Genomic DNA, 14934 nt, shown 5'->3' with positions numbered 1-14934 from the left:
CTGGAGAAAAGGCTCTGTCCCTTTAATAGAGGTCTGAGGCGTGAAAATGGTCAGCTGAAGCTTTTCATGCCATGGAGGAAAATAACATCACCTGATAAATAAAATTCCATCAAGCCTCTCTTAAAGGGACAAGTCCCCCCCCAAGCACTTGAGAATGCTAAAGAAGGTGCTGTTTGGAAGGGCTTCTTGCTGAGTTGTATTTTAGCTCCCTGTGTGGGTTACAGTGCTCCCTCTAAGCTGAGTTAGTGTGAGCTAGCTCACAGTTTTTTAGCCTCCGGCTCATGCATTTTTGGCTTAGCTCAGGAAGGGTGGCTCCAGTCCAGAGCAGACTCATTTATGCAGTAGCCAAATCACTTGCTCACAACTTTAATACCAGTAGCTCAGAAAGCAGAATTTTTGCTCACAAAAATTGTTATTGCTGGAGTGTTTTATTGTCATGCATGTGGCTAAGCACACTGGTTTTTAAATTTTTAAACTGTGGTGTGCTTTATTATCTCTTGTGAATCATTTGGGGAAACACTGTGGGGAAAGGCAGGATACCAATCAGTTAATTAAAAAAGAAAGGAGAATGTTGCCCGAGGGCTACATCCTGTTCTCCAGTTCTTGGGGCAGCCTCCCCCCCCCCATTCCACTGAGAGGGATTCTGGTGGGTGGAAAGTGCCATTGAGTCGCAGCTAATTTACGGATACCCCTTGTGGCATTTTCAAGGCAAGAGACATTCAGAGGCCGTTTGCCACTGCCGGCCTCTGTGCTGTAACTCCTGGTGGTCCCCCATCCAAGTACTGACCAGGGCCGACCCTGCCTAGCTGCTAAGAGCTGATGAAATCAGCCTAAACTGGACCATCCAGGTCAGAAAGGTTCCTGAAGGGAGAAATGTGTCTCCATGAGTAACGGGGATTTTGTTAGTGTTGGATTGGGAAGATTATGTTTTTGGCTTTATTGTCAGTTTGAATTGACTTTATGTCATTAGTTCTTTCATAACCCACTTTGAACTTTTGGGAAAGCATGACAGACTCTTCTGAAAGAAAGGAAGACAATAAATGTAACACCTAACTGGAGTAGTACAGTCATATTTAAGAGAAGGGCTGGTAGCATGTGACAGAGCCCCTGTTTTGCACACAGAGGCCCCAGCTTTAAACCCCTGGCATCTCCAGTGAAGGAATCTCAGGGACGTGGGCATGGTCTTTCTCTGTCAGAGACTAGGGAAATCTGAAGGAGATGGCAGTAGACTGGGATTATTGATGAATCCAGTACAAGGGAGCTTTATATACCCTCCTGAGAACTGAGTTAAAATGTTAGTACAGGAAACAGACTGCCATTTTTAAGAGAGTGGCAGGTAGTAAGAGGAGGGAAGGTGGCTTGGTGTAATCCGATCTTCAGAAGCTAAGCAGGGTGGGTACATGGATGGGAGACCACCAAGGAAAACTGTGCAGAGGAAGGCCATGGCCAACCACCTCTGCATCTCATTTGCCTTGAAAGCCCCTTGCTGGGTCACCATAAGTTGGTTGTGACTTGATGGCACATATGTACGAATGTATGTAAGTAGTAATAAATTCATTATTGAGGACAACCTATCTAATCTCTTGCTGCAAGCTTAAACAGGAGCCCTGCGACACCTTAAAGATTAAACAATGATCCCAGCATAATTTCATTGACATTGTCTTACACAGATGATGGGTCCTCACTTGTCAGACATTTGTATATGAAGTTATGGAGAGGGAGGAAAATAAACATCAGAGTCCCTCACATTGCCGTGGGAGCTCACTAGATGACTAGGGGGCCAGTCACACTATCTCCACCCAGCCTACCTCACAGGGTTATTGTGAGGATACAGTGGAGAAAGGGAGAGCCATCATGCATGCAACCCTGGCCTCCATGAAGAAAGAATGAGATAAAATTGTGATAAGACAGATTCAAAGGGCCATGCAGTTCAGGAAGTACAAACCAAGATGGGTTAGTCTGTCTGTAGCAGTAGAAAAGAGCAACAGTCCAGTAGCACCTTGAAGACTAACAAAATTTGTGGCAGGTTATGAACTTTCCTGAGTCACTGCTCACTTCAGGAAGTACAGAGTGAGATGTAATTATGTAAAAATCAAGTCCAGGAAAAAGACCATTCATAATAGCAGTCAATTGCCATTTTTTAATTCTGCAAAGTCGCTTCACCCCAGAAATGGCAGTACAGTACAGGGTTTGCCAAGATCTTTAACACCCATGATATATCCATTGTTATCCAAAAGAAAGAAGAAAAGTCCGTAACTTATCCTTGGAGCCACTAGAGGGCAGTATTGACCTTCCCATGCTCAGCCATTGTGCTACGAGGCAAGGAGCCGTATATGTACTGAACATGTTTCTGAATGGCTTTATACTTTATTGGGGAGGTAGAAGTGTTGCTGTTTTTCATTTTGTTTTTATTTCCGAAATGTCAGTTGCTTTTGTTTTTATTGGAAAATACATTTCTGGCTATAACATCTTTGTTTTCCAACCAATCAGGATGAAATTTTCAGCAACTGACGACTGCCACCGTTACTACCAAATCCTTACTGGTCCATTTCAGAAAGATAGGAAACCAGGGGCCCAGTTTTACAGGTAAGTGAAGTCAACATTCACTTTGAGCGGTGATATATTTGTTTCCTCTGTAACCGAGATGAAATTCTCAGGAACTGTATTCCTTATTGAAGGGGAAAAAAGTTGTAGAACTATATTGAGGATCAGTAATATGCGGAGCAAATCGGGGGAAACTCCGGGCCAAAAGCAGGCTGCGAGTCAAGTGGTGTGAAATTGATGAGCTGCACCGGAGGAAACAGAGGGTTCACCCCGGTACAAAGTCTTGTGCGAAATCGCCCATGGAGACAAACTTGCTATGTGTGTGCAGTCACAGGCAAATGTACGAAGTTACAGCTCACAGAAGGTGGCAGAAACTCACACCGTCTTAACTAGCAGGGGGTCAACAGCTACAAAGTGATATTGATGTCTGTCCTGGGAAAAGACCTCACTACTCAAAGCCAGTCTCATCTATTACACAAGCAATGAAGCAAGGCAGTAGAGGGAAGCCCCTCCTTCCAACTGCAGGTGGAAGGACGACGCCATTTCCTTAAACACCACCCTCCATTCGACTGCTGCCCTACATTTAAATTTCCTTGCCGATAGACAATCAGCACAGGACAGTTAGAAACCTGGGGGGTATTCACGCTTGCCGTCCTCTGCTGGAACCCACTACGATATTCTGCGGCTTCACTGGCCAAAGCATCCGTGTGTTGGGAGCCAGCAGGAGCAAGTTCTCTAGAGAAGTGGCAGATACCCTTGGCCCAAAGCCCGTGGAATCGCAGCGACCGAAGGAAGACCTGCGCCGGGAAGACACCGTCGCCGATTGGAAAAGACCTCCCGCAAGAGAGACTGTAACAACAAGACTTCGCTATAGGGTGCCTGTTAGGTCAGTCACTTCCCTCCCTTGTATGTATGTGGCCCTTAGCTAGGAACTGTATGAATTGTATGATGTAAACCGCTCAGAGCCCTTAGGGGGTGAGCGGTATATAAATCGAATAAATAAATAAATAAAATAAATACATTTCCCAGACAATGAGATGAGTACTGCGATGCTGGGCTTGGGGATACCAAGATTCAGGTCCTCATGACGCCAATGGACAGAGCTGGGGCCTGCCGTGTTCTGTCAGACGGTTGGTGGAGGAAAGTTCTGTAGAGTTGCAGGCAACGTATGTTGACCCTGTAGGGATTTCAAGGCAAGAAACCCACAGAGGTGGTTTGCCATTGCCTGCCTCTGCACACCAACCCTGGGCTTCCTTGGTTGTCTCCCATCCAAATAATGACCAGGGCCAACCCTGCCCAGGTTCACAAGATCTGATGAGACTGGGCAAGCCTGGGCTATCCAGGTCAGGGTTCTCGTCAGCCCTACCCACCTGAAAGGGTTACTGTGGGGATAAAATAGGACGCTGCCCTGAGCTCCTTGCAGGGTGGGCAGAGCATAAATGCGATGGCTAAACGTTGCACTGACCGAAACAGGGAAGAGGCTCCACTCGCATTCTCCTCCGTTTCCTCAACCCCATCCACACCTTTTTTTATGCTATTTCTTGGTAAAGCTCTGAGCTCTCTTTTGAAAGAGTCTGCTTTTTGTGTCCTCGCCTTGTCAGACAGCATGCTAATTTCATTTAACGCTTTGTCTATTTCACTTCCCCCCTGTTATCTCTGTTCCTGACAACTTGATGGCTGGGCTTCTACTTCCAGCAAGGCCCCCTGGAATGGGCCATTTCTTTGGAGGGGGGGACTGACGCAGTCTTGCAGATGGGGAAGCCGAGGCGGACAGAACTTGCCCGAGTCCACCCAGTGAGTTCACGGCTGGGCTTACCCATCTCATGTTGGGGCCTGGAGTCCTTCTGGGATTACAACAGATCTCCGGGCTACAGAGCTCAGCTTCCCTGGAGGGCAAGGGCAGCTCCGAAGGGTGGACTCTGTGATACACCATAGCATTTGGGAGAAACAGAAGTCCCAGAGTGACCTTGGAACCCTGCTGAGCTGCCTCCCCTCCCCCAAACGACACCCTCCCCAGACACCCCCCCCCCCAAATCTCCAGAGATTTCCCAAGATGGAGTTGGCAATCAGGCCCATACCCAGGATTCTGTGGCTTGCGGGGCAAAATTTTTCCGAGGGGGCTGAAGTTTTCAATGAATAGGAAAGTCTCTTTTTTGTCCTGCCTTAAGCAGATATGACTCTTTCACCAACACACCAACAGTCCACCTGCCAGTGTTGACACTGTGAATTTTGCTTCTTTTATTATGTCTAAAAAGGGTTTTTTAAAGGGAAAATCTCATGAGGCTGGCCCTTTAAGAAAGGGGGCGGAGCCCCAATTAGCCCCACCCTAGCTACGGGCCTGCTGGCAATCCTGTTAACAGCACAGGTAAGACATGAGCCAGGGATTTCCTGACTGATCAGCGGCAGCAGGGTAAATGCAGGCTGAGGCATGTGAGGGTGGGTGTGTGATGGAACAATCGCATAAATGCCAGATTCCATACAGATCCACTTAAAGGTCATTACGTAACTGCAGATGGCCAGGGAAGGGGGTGATTCCAGGGACGTAACGGCCATTACCCAGATGGTGCAAGATAATGGAATGAAAGAATGAGATGAAAGGATAAAATGAGGGAAAATGTCACAAATAGATTTCAGGCTGTGCCCTCTTCCACCTACTCCTCCCTCCCAATTCAGGTAATGCAATGTTGGTTTTCTCTGGAAGTCAGTAGCCCACAAAATATCTGCCATTCATGATTTAATTTTGGAAAAGGCTTCTGAAGCATCACCAAGGCCTGACAGGATATTTAACCTTGGCCCAGAATCCTTCTAGCAGGATTCCCAATGCAATACCAAACTTTAGCTACTGAACAGGAAGGGCAGGAGATGGCTGCAATTACATGGGTCTCTTTTGTACATTTAGGGGTCACTGTGGCTCAGAGGTTAAGATGCTGAGCTGCAGACTGGAAGCTCTGTAGGTCGGCAGTTCAAGACACGAGTGCCGCGTGATGGAGTGAGCTCCCGTCTCTGGCCCCAGCTCCTGCCAACCTAGCAGTTCGAAAGCAAGAAATTGCAAGTAGATAAATAGGTACCACTTCGGTGGGAAGGTAACAGCGTTCCATGCACCTCGGCATTTAGTCATGCCGGCCACATGACCACGGAAACGTCTTCGGACAGCGCTGGCTCTTCGACTTGGAAATGGAGATGAGCACCGCCCTCTAGAGTCAGATTCAACTGGCTTTCGAGCAAGGGAACCTTTACCTTTACCTTTTGCACATGCCTCTGAGTATCCAAAGTTAAATGGTGGCTTGGCAAGAGAGGGCACATTTTGCATGCAAAACGTCCCTGGTGCAATCTCTGGCATCTAGATTCTTGGGTAGCAGGTTTGGCGTAGGGTTGCCAATCTCCAGGTGGCAGCTGGAGATCTTGCGGGATTACAACTGCTCTCCAGGCACGAGGGATCAGCTCATCTGGATAAAATGGCTGCTTAGGAAGGTGGCATTGTAAAACCCCTCCCCTCTCTAAACCCTGCCCTTTCCCCCAAATCTCCAGGCATTTCCCAACCTGGAGTTGGCAACACTGTTTGGGAAAGACACTTCTCTGCCTGAGACCCTGGAGAAAGGGATGATACGTATGCATATGTGTAAAGAAAGGAAGGGCTAGATCCAACCGATTACTCTGCTGAGAAGAAAAGGAGGAAGGCGTCTCCTTCGACTACCAAAAAGGCCACGCTGGGGATCCTGAGACTTGGATAGGCAACGGCCGCGTGGGACGGGGGCTGTAGTAAGGAGGAGAATTGGGCAAGACTGAGCGAAAAGAAACTGAACTGGATCCAACCCTATGGGTGCAGAAATGGTACGAGAGTTACACGCAGACATCCATGAATTTACACAGCTCTCCATTCGTTCAGTCGATTTTCTGGTAAATGGGACCTGGAATCTGTCCCTCTTTGCCAAAAACGAAGCAAGTCTAGGTCTGGCCCATTTGCACAGAGCTCCGTGGAAGAAAAGCCTAATTGTAAATAAATAATAAGCCTTACAGCATTTTATTAAAGCCACACAGCAGCGCTGTGGCAAGGTAGCTGCTTACACACACACACCACTCAGTGCCCGAGCTCCCTTCCTCCCTGCGACAGTGTTTCACCTCTGTTATTTGTAAAAATGAAATGTCAGGGGCTTGTGTTCCCTTATCTTTTAGAGGCAGACCTTTGCCAAAAAAGGGGGGGGGAGAGAAAAGAGGGGGAGATAAAGAGGAAAGCCTGGCTTGTGGAAGAATCCAGATCTTAATCAGCCCTGCTTAACTATCGGCACAGGGGAACATCGCCGGGGATGAGAGGAATATGCCCAATGTCAGAAAGATAGATGGGCGCCGTAACGGGCTGCCTTCTGCAGCGCCAATGAGAGCTGCAGTGAGAATCATCGCTGTGCAGACGTGGCCGATGAGTCAAGGGTACGAGGAACGAAGTCCTGCTGCACATGCATGTGTGAATCAGCCTTTACAGCAAGGTGGCACATTCGGCTCTTTGGTGTCTCTGCAGTCATCATAGGTCAGGACCGGTGTGGTTTTTATGCCTTCTGCTGACCGCTTGCTATGCTGGACATCTGTAACAGCCATCGGACACCACTGATTCTTATTTTTTTTTAAGCTTTTCATCTTGGTACAGGAAGCTGCTTTCTGAGCACGTCGGTGGTGGATATTCCTTTGAGAATGCACCGGTGATTACTCCAAGCCAGAGTGTTACCTACCCATCTCTTGTATTTTTTCCCCATCCCACCCTTCTTCCAATAAACCTGGGGTCTCCGGCACACTGCCCGTGGGCACCATGGAGTCCAAAGGCACCTTTCCTGGTGCTTGCCAAATGTCATTAGAAAGTGGGTGAGGCCCAGTGGGGGCTTTCTGATTGGCCACTGGAGATTTGATTGGCTGTGCAGATTTTTAAAAATGTCGCTTTGGCATCAGCGGCTACCACAGCACAAGGATCCACACTGTGCGACTGAAGGTAAGTGTGGCAGCGGTTTTGTGGTTGGCTCCACCTCCTTGAGCAGCCCTTTTTGGCGGCCATTTTGTGGTTGCGCCTACAACACGGTGTCAGAATTCCAGAGGTGCCCGCTGGCTCAAAAAGGTTTGAGATCCCTGCCATATACAGTTCTCTCTTCCCCTTTTTATCCTCATGACAACCCTGAGAAATACAATAGGCTGGCCCAAGTTAAGTCAGTGAGGTTCGTGGCTGAGGGGGATTTGAACTCTAGCCTCCCAGATCCTAGTGCGACACACTAGCCACTACACCCCATTGCAGATACTCTCATTCATGCTCTGAATTCTGGCTCACGTGAGCCATGTACATACAGCAGTTTCCTCCAGTGAAATGAAGTCAGTTGCCCTTGAAGGTACATGAATGCAATCTGTACATTTTTTTAAACTGCTGGACTGGGATAAGTCTTTGAAAAGTTTCCTCCATTGTTCTGGAAAGGGAAAATGCCACGATCTGCATGGTTACCCACTCTTCCATCAGGGCATCCAGACATAAAGGGTGCGCTGCTGGACACGGGCCTCCTGTTGGATAAACAGATAGCAGTGGTGGCCAGTGGCACCTTTCACCAGCTTCAGCTGGTGAGCCAGCTGAGGGTCTTCCTGGGCAGGAAAGATCTTGCTGCTGTGGTGCATGACCTGGTAACATCTAGATTAGATTACTGCAATGTGCTCTCCGTGGGGGCTGCCCTTGAAGACTGTCTGGAAGCTACAGTTGGTACAGGATGCTGCAGCCGGAGTGTTGACTGGAGTGGGACTAAGGGACCAAATCACTCCAGCCTTCTATCTATACTGGCTCCTAATTTGTGCCCATGCCCAATCAGCCCCACAGCCAGGAAATCTTCGGGGGGGTGGGGGCGTACCCCCGATGTGGATGACTTGTGATGTCAGCCAGAAGTGACCCGATGATTTGCCACCCTGCATGCCTACCTTATCTGAGCCCGGCGGGCAAGGTGAGGCAAATACAGGTGAGGTGAGGGCAAGGCGAATGAGTGTGGCGCTCCCCTCTCCCCCTCCCCTCTGCAGGTGCCATCCAGCCTACCCCCGGAGCTCAGAGAGCCCTGTGGGCTTCCCGGCCGCCCCTTCACTGCTGCCACCACTGCAATGGGCTCTCCCCCCTTCCCGGGGGGGGGAGTCAGCACAAGCTGGCTGCCAGCCTCTTGTCCCCTCCCAGCCAACCACAAGGGGGAGGAGAGCAGTGCCACATACCCAAGGCTCCCTCCCACTCCCAGCAGACCACAAGGTGCACAGGCAAGCCCCAGTCTCCTTCCCTGAGTCAGCGAGTAAAAGGATGGTATTTAAAGAGACAATATATCTCTTTATATACCTTTGCTTCTCTGCAGCACAGCTCAGGGGAGGAAGGGAAGGTATTTAAACACCAGCAAGTGAAGACATATCTATCTTTAAATACCTTCCTTTTACTTGCTGACATGCACTGCAGTCCTGCCCCCCCCCTGCAGCAAGCGCAGTTGTTGCCGTTTGCCCCAGGCTGGGAGCGGTGGGGTGCTGCAAAGTTGTTAGGGGGCACCCCACTGCTGGCTACGACCCTGTGCCCAAGGTGCTGGTATTGAACTTCAAAGTCCTATACCACTTGGGGCCAGCATACCTGAAGAACTGCCTACTTAAGGACTGCTTATGAACCAGAGAGAGAGAGAGAGAGAGAGAGAGAGTTGTGGTGACTCTAGGTGCACAGAAATGGTGGAACAACCTTGCTCCCACTGCACACTGCTCCCCCCCACCATCTTTAAATGTAGTCCCCAAATCTGCATTTTTAAAAAGAAAACATGGATTTAAACATGGATCATAGAACTACAGGTACTATGTAGTTTTACCCTTTGCATTCTGCTGTTGGCTGACAATCGTCTGCTCTGCATACCTTTCTCTTAGAGATCATGTCTCCTCTGCCCACGGACAGGATGATCTGGACCCAGGTCTTCTTGGCTTCCACTTCCAGTCCTGGTGGGGTAAAGGAAAAAAGATTCTCTATTAAAATCTAAGGATAACCTTCTTCCTTGATGACAAAGGCTTTTGAGGAAAAAGAGAATGGTAAAACCTTGTGTCAGGGCGAGGCTGGGACTATAGATCTGGAAAATGTACATGGCCTTAAGTGACCTGATGATACTTTTCGTGGACCCTCCCTGGGTTCACATGACCAGAGATGCAAAGTGAGTTCTGTGTTGGGATCTTAATCGAAAGGAACACATGGACCTTATTTTAGAGTTACCAGATGTCCTCTTTTTAGATGACATGTCTTCTGTTTTTGGTGTCCATCCCCTTTTGGGCTCTTTTTAAAATACTGATGAATATTCCCAGTTAGTAGCAATTATCACAGCTTAAATAGTTTTTGTTGTTGGAGATCAAATCAGTCAGCCCTAAAGGAAATCAACCCTGACTGTTCCCTAGAAGGCCAGATACTGAAGCTGAAGCTCAAATACTTTGGCCACCAAATGAGAAGGGAGCACTCATTGGAGAAGACCCTGATGCTGGGAAAGATTGAAGGCAAAAGAAGACGGGGACGGCAAAGGATGAGATGGTTAGACAGTGTCATAGATGCAACGAACATGAAATTGAGCAAACTTCAGAGGACGGCGGAAGACAGGAAGGCCTGGCGTGATGTGGTCCATGGGGTAGGGGGATCTAACATCAGATTAACGCTCCCTCTAAGCTGTGGAGTCGTGTGAGCAAAAATTCTACTTTGTGAGCTACTGGCGTAAAAGTTGTGAGCGAGCAATTTGGCTACTGCATAAATTGGTTTGCTCTGGAGCCATCCTTCCTAAACTGAGTGTTGGGATTCTTATTCAGGGTTGATGGTTGTATTGCAATTACACAAGAGCCACACTTAGTAAAAGAAAAATATCTTTATTATAAAAACAAAATAAAACATGGGTATGGTACTTTGGATAAAAGAAATAAAATAAAAAGTTACATACTTAGTTACTTTCAGTAATAAATGCTAACAGCTACATCTTTCTATCTCTCTTGGCTTCTAGAAGAGAACTACCTCTTTGATTCACACAAAGGGCCATAAACTTGTGAATAAATTAATGCTAGATCAAAGCATTTCTACAAACAAGATGTGAGTTAACCAATACGGGTCATGTCATTAGGATAAACAACTCCCACAAACTTTCCCGCCATTGAATACATTATGTAACGTAACACCCTGTTTGCTAACAAACAACATTTAACTCTGTAATGGCTGAAGTGTAAGCAACTTGCTACTGGCGTAAAAGTTGTGAGCGAGCCATTTGGCTACTGCATAAATTCATTTGCTCTGGAGCCATCCTTGCTAAACTGAGACAAAAATGTGTGAGCCGGAGGCTAAAAAACTGAGCTAGCTCACACTAACTCAGCTTAGAGGGAACACTTGTTCGAAGTAGTCAGTCAAGAAAGATGTCCTCTTTTTTTGCTTTTCAAAATATGGTAACCCTAACTTACTTGGATCAGGATAGTGGTGGCATAAGAGGTTTCATCCGATCCCCTCATGCTGCCCTCGGCATAAAATGCCCTTGGGGTGCTCTGTGTGTCCCATTGGGGAAACTTAGCTGTACCCATCAATGTACATGGAGCCTTCCAGTAGGGCAAATACTGCACCCCAGGCCAGGGCCATTTCAAGGAGGGAAGGTGGCATGGTATCGCCCAATCTTGTCAGATCTTGGAAGCTAAACAGGGTTGGTATTTGGAATGGAGACCACAAGAAAGACCCTGCAGAGGAAGGCCACGGCAAACCATGTCTGTTTCTCACTTGCCTTGAAACTCCCTTGCTGAGGTTGCCATACGTGAACTGCAAATTGATGGCACTATACATATACAGAGGGCCATTTCAGGAGCTTTTCTGCACACTTGACTTGCTCCTGATTTTCTTGGCAGTCGATCCACAAGCATTGGAATCGGTTTGGGCACAGTTCTTCCACATGTCTGCCCTCCCTGTGCATTTTCACAGTTATGGAGTCAGTTTGTTTTCTTCTACACATGCCTTAAGAAATCAGGATTTTCAAGGGAGGGATTGTCATCAGTGGCATCAGCGCACCAACGCTTTTTATTTTTTTGTGCATGCGTATATTGAGATATCAATATCATGGCTGTATTTTTAAAGACACTAAAATATCGATATATTGATATACCACCATAATGATTGGTCAAGCAGGTTTTCTGAGTTCCCAGCTTTCATTTTTAAAAAGTAACTCTCTAGTCCCTTCCCTTACAGAGATATGCCCTTTTCCTTATATCTCCAAAAAGGCAAGGGTTTAAAAAAAATGAAACCTGACAATTCAGAAAACCGGCCTGACTGATCATTATAGCAGTATATAGATATATCAATATCATGGGGGGAGGGGGTGGTTTGGCAATGACGACAATCCAGTTGTCAAAAAGTGGTTTGGAGGCGTGGGGGAGTAGGTGGGACAAAGAAAACCAACAGAAACATGACAGACAAGGAAAAAGGCAACTCAAAATTTGCTTCCAGGGGGAAAAAAAGGTAAAAGTGGTCTCAAAAGAAACAGGAAAAACCTTTTGAGGGGAGGGGAATGAAGTGAAAATTGAAGGCACAAAAATGCATGTGGAAATCAGGGGATAAATCAAAGAAGTATAGGGCCAGAACCAATATAAAACCCCCTGTGGAAAAGCCCCAGGTCAGAAAAATGATATGGGGGAAGGATGAACCCCCCTCTTCCTACATGCCATGGTCCTGATGTGATTTGGGTTAGTACATGCCTCAGATGAAGTTCCAAACAGAACTAATAATTCTCATTTGATTGTAGAAACCCAGGCAGGAGCCATGGGGAAAAACAAAACATCCTTTGTAGTTATAAGCTTCAGTAATCATGGATATAGAAGCCAAGCAATCCACCCATCAATGTTCCCCCTAAGCTGTGGAGTGTTGTGAGCAAAAATTCTGCTCTGTGAGCCAAATGAGCTACTAGCATTAAAGTTGTGAGCAAGCCTACATTTGACGATTGCGTAAATTAGTTTTTCAGAAGATTATTAGATTATTATGGTTAGAAGCTTTCAGCCTTCACTGATCATTCTTCATGTGCTGTTTATCTTCAGCTTAAATTCAAACCAAGATAAATTTGCACTTTTAATATTTAGTCTTTTCCCCAAATATATTTGCTTGACACAGAAACTAAACGGAAACAAACATTGTGTAGGACACCACCTAATGTATTTCACAAATGCTCTGGATGAAACTGCACCATCAACAAATAAAGCCCACTGACTTCATGAAAATGTTTAAGTGTTTAAGCAAATCCATCCATGGTGGGTTTACTGGTGGTAGGGCTGCCAAGTGGGGGCGGGTGGCGGTTAAACCCCCGCTTTGGAGGCCCGATTTCCACCCCCGCGGAATCGGGCCCCAGGGGGAACCCCCCCCCCCCGAAGCGAAGCGTGGCTGCGTCACTGGAGGTGACGCAACCACGTCAATCACATTGGGGGCGTGGCCCTAATCGTCGGGGGAAAAACTCTATGGTTTTCCCTCCGATGTTTGGGGCCACACCCCCAACGCGTCACTTCCTGGACGTGCTGGCGGCGCGCGTGCATCAGAGGAGAGCTCCCGGAGCCCGGCGACGATCCCCCGCCGGTAAGAAGATTTGACTTGGCAACCCTAACTGGTGGTGTCTAGGGTCAGGGCGAGCGGCATGGCAGCAGCCCTCATCAACCACCCCCCAGCCGGTAATGACAAGCCCAGGCCAGCCCCAGCCCATGGCTGGCTGGGGGGGGAGGGGAGCTGGGGTGGCTCACCTGGAGTGCAAGAGGAGGTCAGGCAGTGAGGCGAGCCAGTGAGGAAGAGCAGGACCTCAGGGCGAGTGGCGCTGCAGCAGCCCTCATCAACCAGCTTCGAGCCGACGATGACAAGACTGGGCCAACCCCAACACATGGCAATACGCCCTGAGATGGGGAAGGGGCTGGAAGGGCAGGCCAAGCTGTGGGTGGCCCAGACTTCCTGGAACCCCACTGTCACTGGGAGGAGGGAAGGGGAGCCAGGCAGGAGGAGGCCAGGCAGCAAGGCACACCAGGAGGGAAGAGCAGGACCTTGGAGCCACTGCTGGCAGTGGGGCAGCAGGTGCAGGTGGGGCCGCGCCCTGAGGTCGGAGTGAAGACGGGAGTGGAGGAAGCAGCCCTGGCATCGGGGTGCAGGTTGAAGCCGGGAGGGGCTCGTTCAGAGCATCCAACAGCCGGGCTGGAGCAGCCAGGGGCAGGGTGGGCCCAGAAGATGCCCTGCACTGAGCCAAAACTCTGTGTGCTAAGGGCTAAAAGACTGTACACCAGCGCATGCTAGCGCAGTTTAGCAGGAACACTGCCACCTCTATGTGTGAACTTGGCCAGGGAATCTACTCAACAGAAGCAGAAATCTGCAGCGCTGAACTCTGAACCTGTCTCTTGGTCTTATGTAAATTGTGTCTTTGTTTGAAGCAAATGAATGGTTGGATAAATCACAGCCGAAACAATTCTCAAGCAAAGTTTACATGCTGTCATTTTCTTGCAAAACCTGGAATTTTGATCCTCCTAATTGGATAACTGACAGTGTTTGCGGTTGTTGATGCTGTTGAGTTTGAAGGGGGAGGAGGCGAAGTGGAGTCATATTCTGCCCGCTTGATTCAACACGGTGACTGACTGCACATCACACAGGCGTGTCTCGAATCACATATGCATAGCTTTATCATACCCTGGACCTTTCCTAGCAAGCTGGTCAGGCCAAAGTAACTAACCGAGGGGCCAGGCAAAACAGCAGGACACGGAGTGACAGATCCAGTGGAGTATACTGGAGTATCACACTAGGCAAGACCCAGGTTCAAATCCCTCAGGGTTACCAATCTCCAAATGGGGCCCGGAGATCTCCTGGAATTACAGCTCATCTCCAAACTACAGAGATCAGTTGCCCCGGAGGAAATGGCAGTTTATGGAATACCCAGCCCCTACACAAAATGTGCCCTTCCCTGTGCTCCACCTACAAAACTCCAGGAACTTGCCACCCCAAAGATGGCAATGCTACATGTAAAACTGGTAGGATTGATCTGAAGATCTCTTGGAACAGCAACTCATCTCCAGACTCCTGAAGAAAATTCCTGCTTTGGAGGGTGGACTCTACGGCATTTATACATTGCTAAGGTCCCTCCCCAGGCTCCACCCCCAATCTTCAGGAATTTTCCAGCCCAGGGTTGGCGGCCCTACATGAAAGCCCTCACTGAATAACCATGGGTTCCTTTTATTTCCAAAACATTTCCCATCTCTTTATCTCCAAAGGACTAGCCTCACCTTTCTCTCTCAGCCTAACCTCATCACTCACAGGCTTGCTGTGAGTGACTGATGAATACTTGCCAAGAGAGTTCTTTATAGGAAGGGGAGGGCAGGAAACAAAAATATGACAGAGAGGAAGCAGAGGTCAGT

At 48.2% G+C, this 14934-nt stretch overlaps 1 protein-coding gene across 1 annotated transcript in view; it reads right to left on the bottom strand.

Moving 5' to 3' along the window:
- The window catches only part of GABBR1 (gamma-aminobutyric acid (GABA) B receptor, 1), a 133352-nt gene extending 119929 nt beyond the window's left edge, over window positions 1-13423 (bottom strand). Inside the window, exons 1-2 of the mRNA XM_015413888.1 lie at window positions 13288-13423; window positions 9425-9504 (exon numbers count right to left, since the gene is read on the bottom strand). Of these exons, the coding sequence (XP_015269374.1) occupies window positions 9425-9504; window positions 13288-13423 (216 nt within the window). The remainder of the gene's footprint in view (window positions 1-9424; window positions 9505-13287) is intronic.
- Between the last annotated feature and the right edge of the window lie 1511 nt (window positions 13424-14934).

The sequence above is a fragment of the Gekko japonicus genome, unplaced genomic scaffold (assembly GCF_001447785.1).
Source record: "Gekko japonicus isolate JY-2015 unplaced genomic scaffold, Gekko_japonicus_V1.1 scaffold204, whole genome shotgun sequence".
NCBI classification, from domain to species: Eukaryota; Metazoa; Chordata; class Lepidosauria; order Squamata; family Gekkonidae; genus Gekko; species Gekko japonicus.
This window is presented reverse-complemented; position numbering and strand designations above follow the sequence as displayed.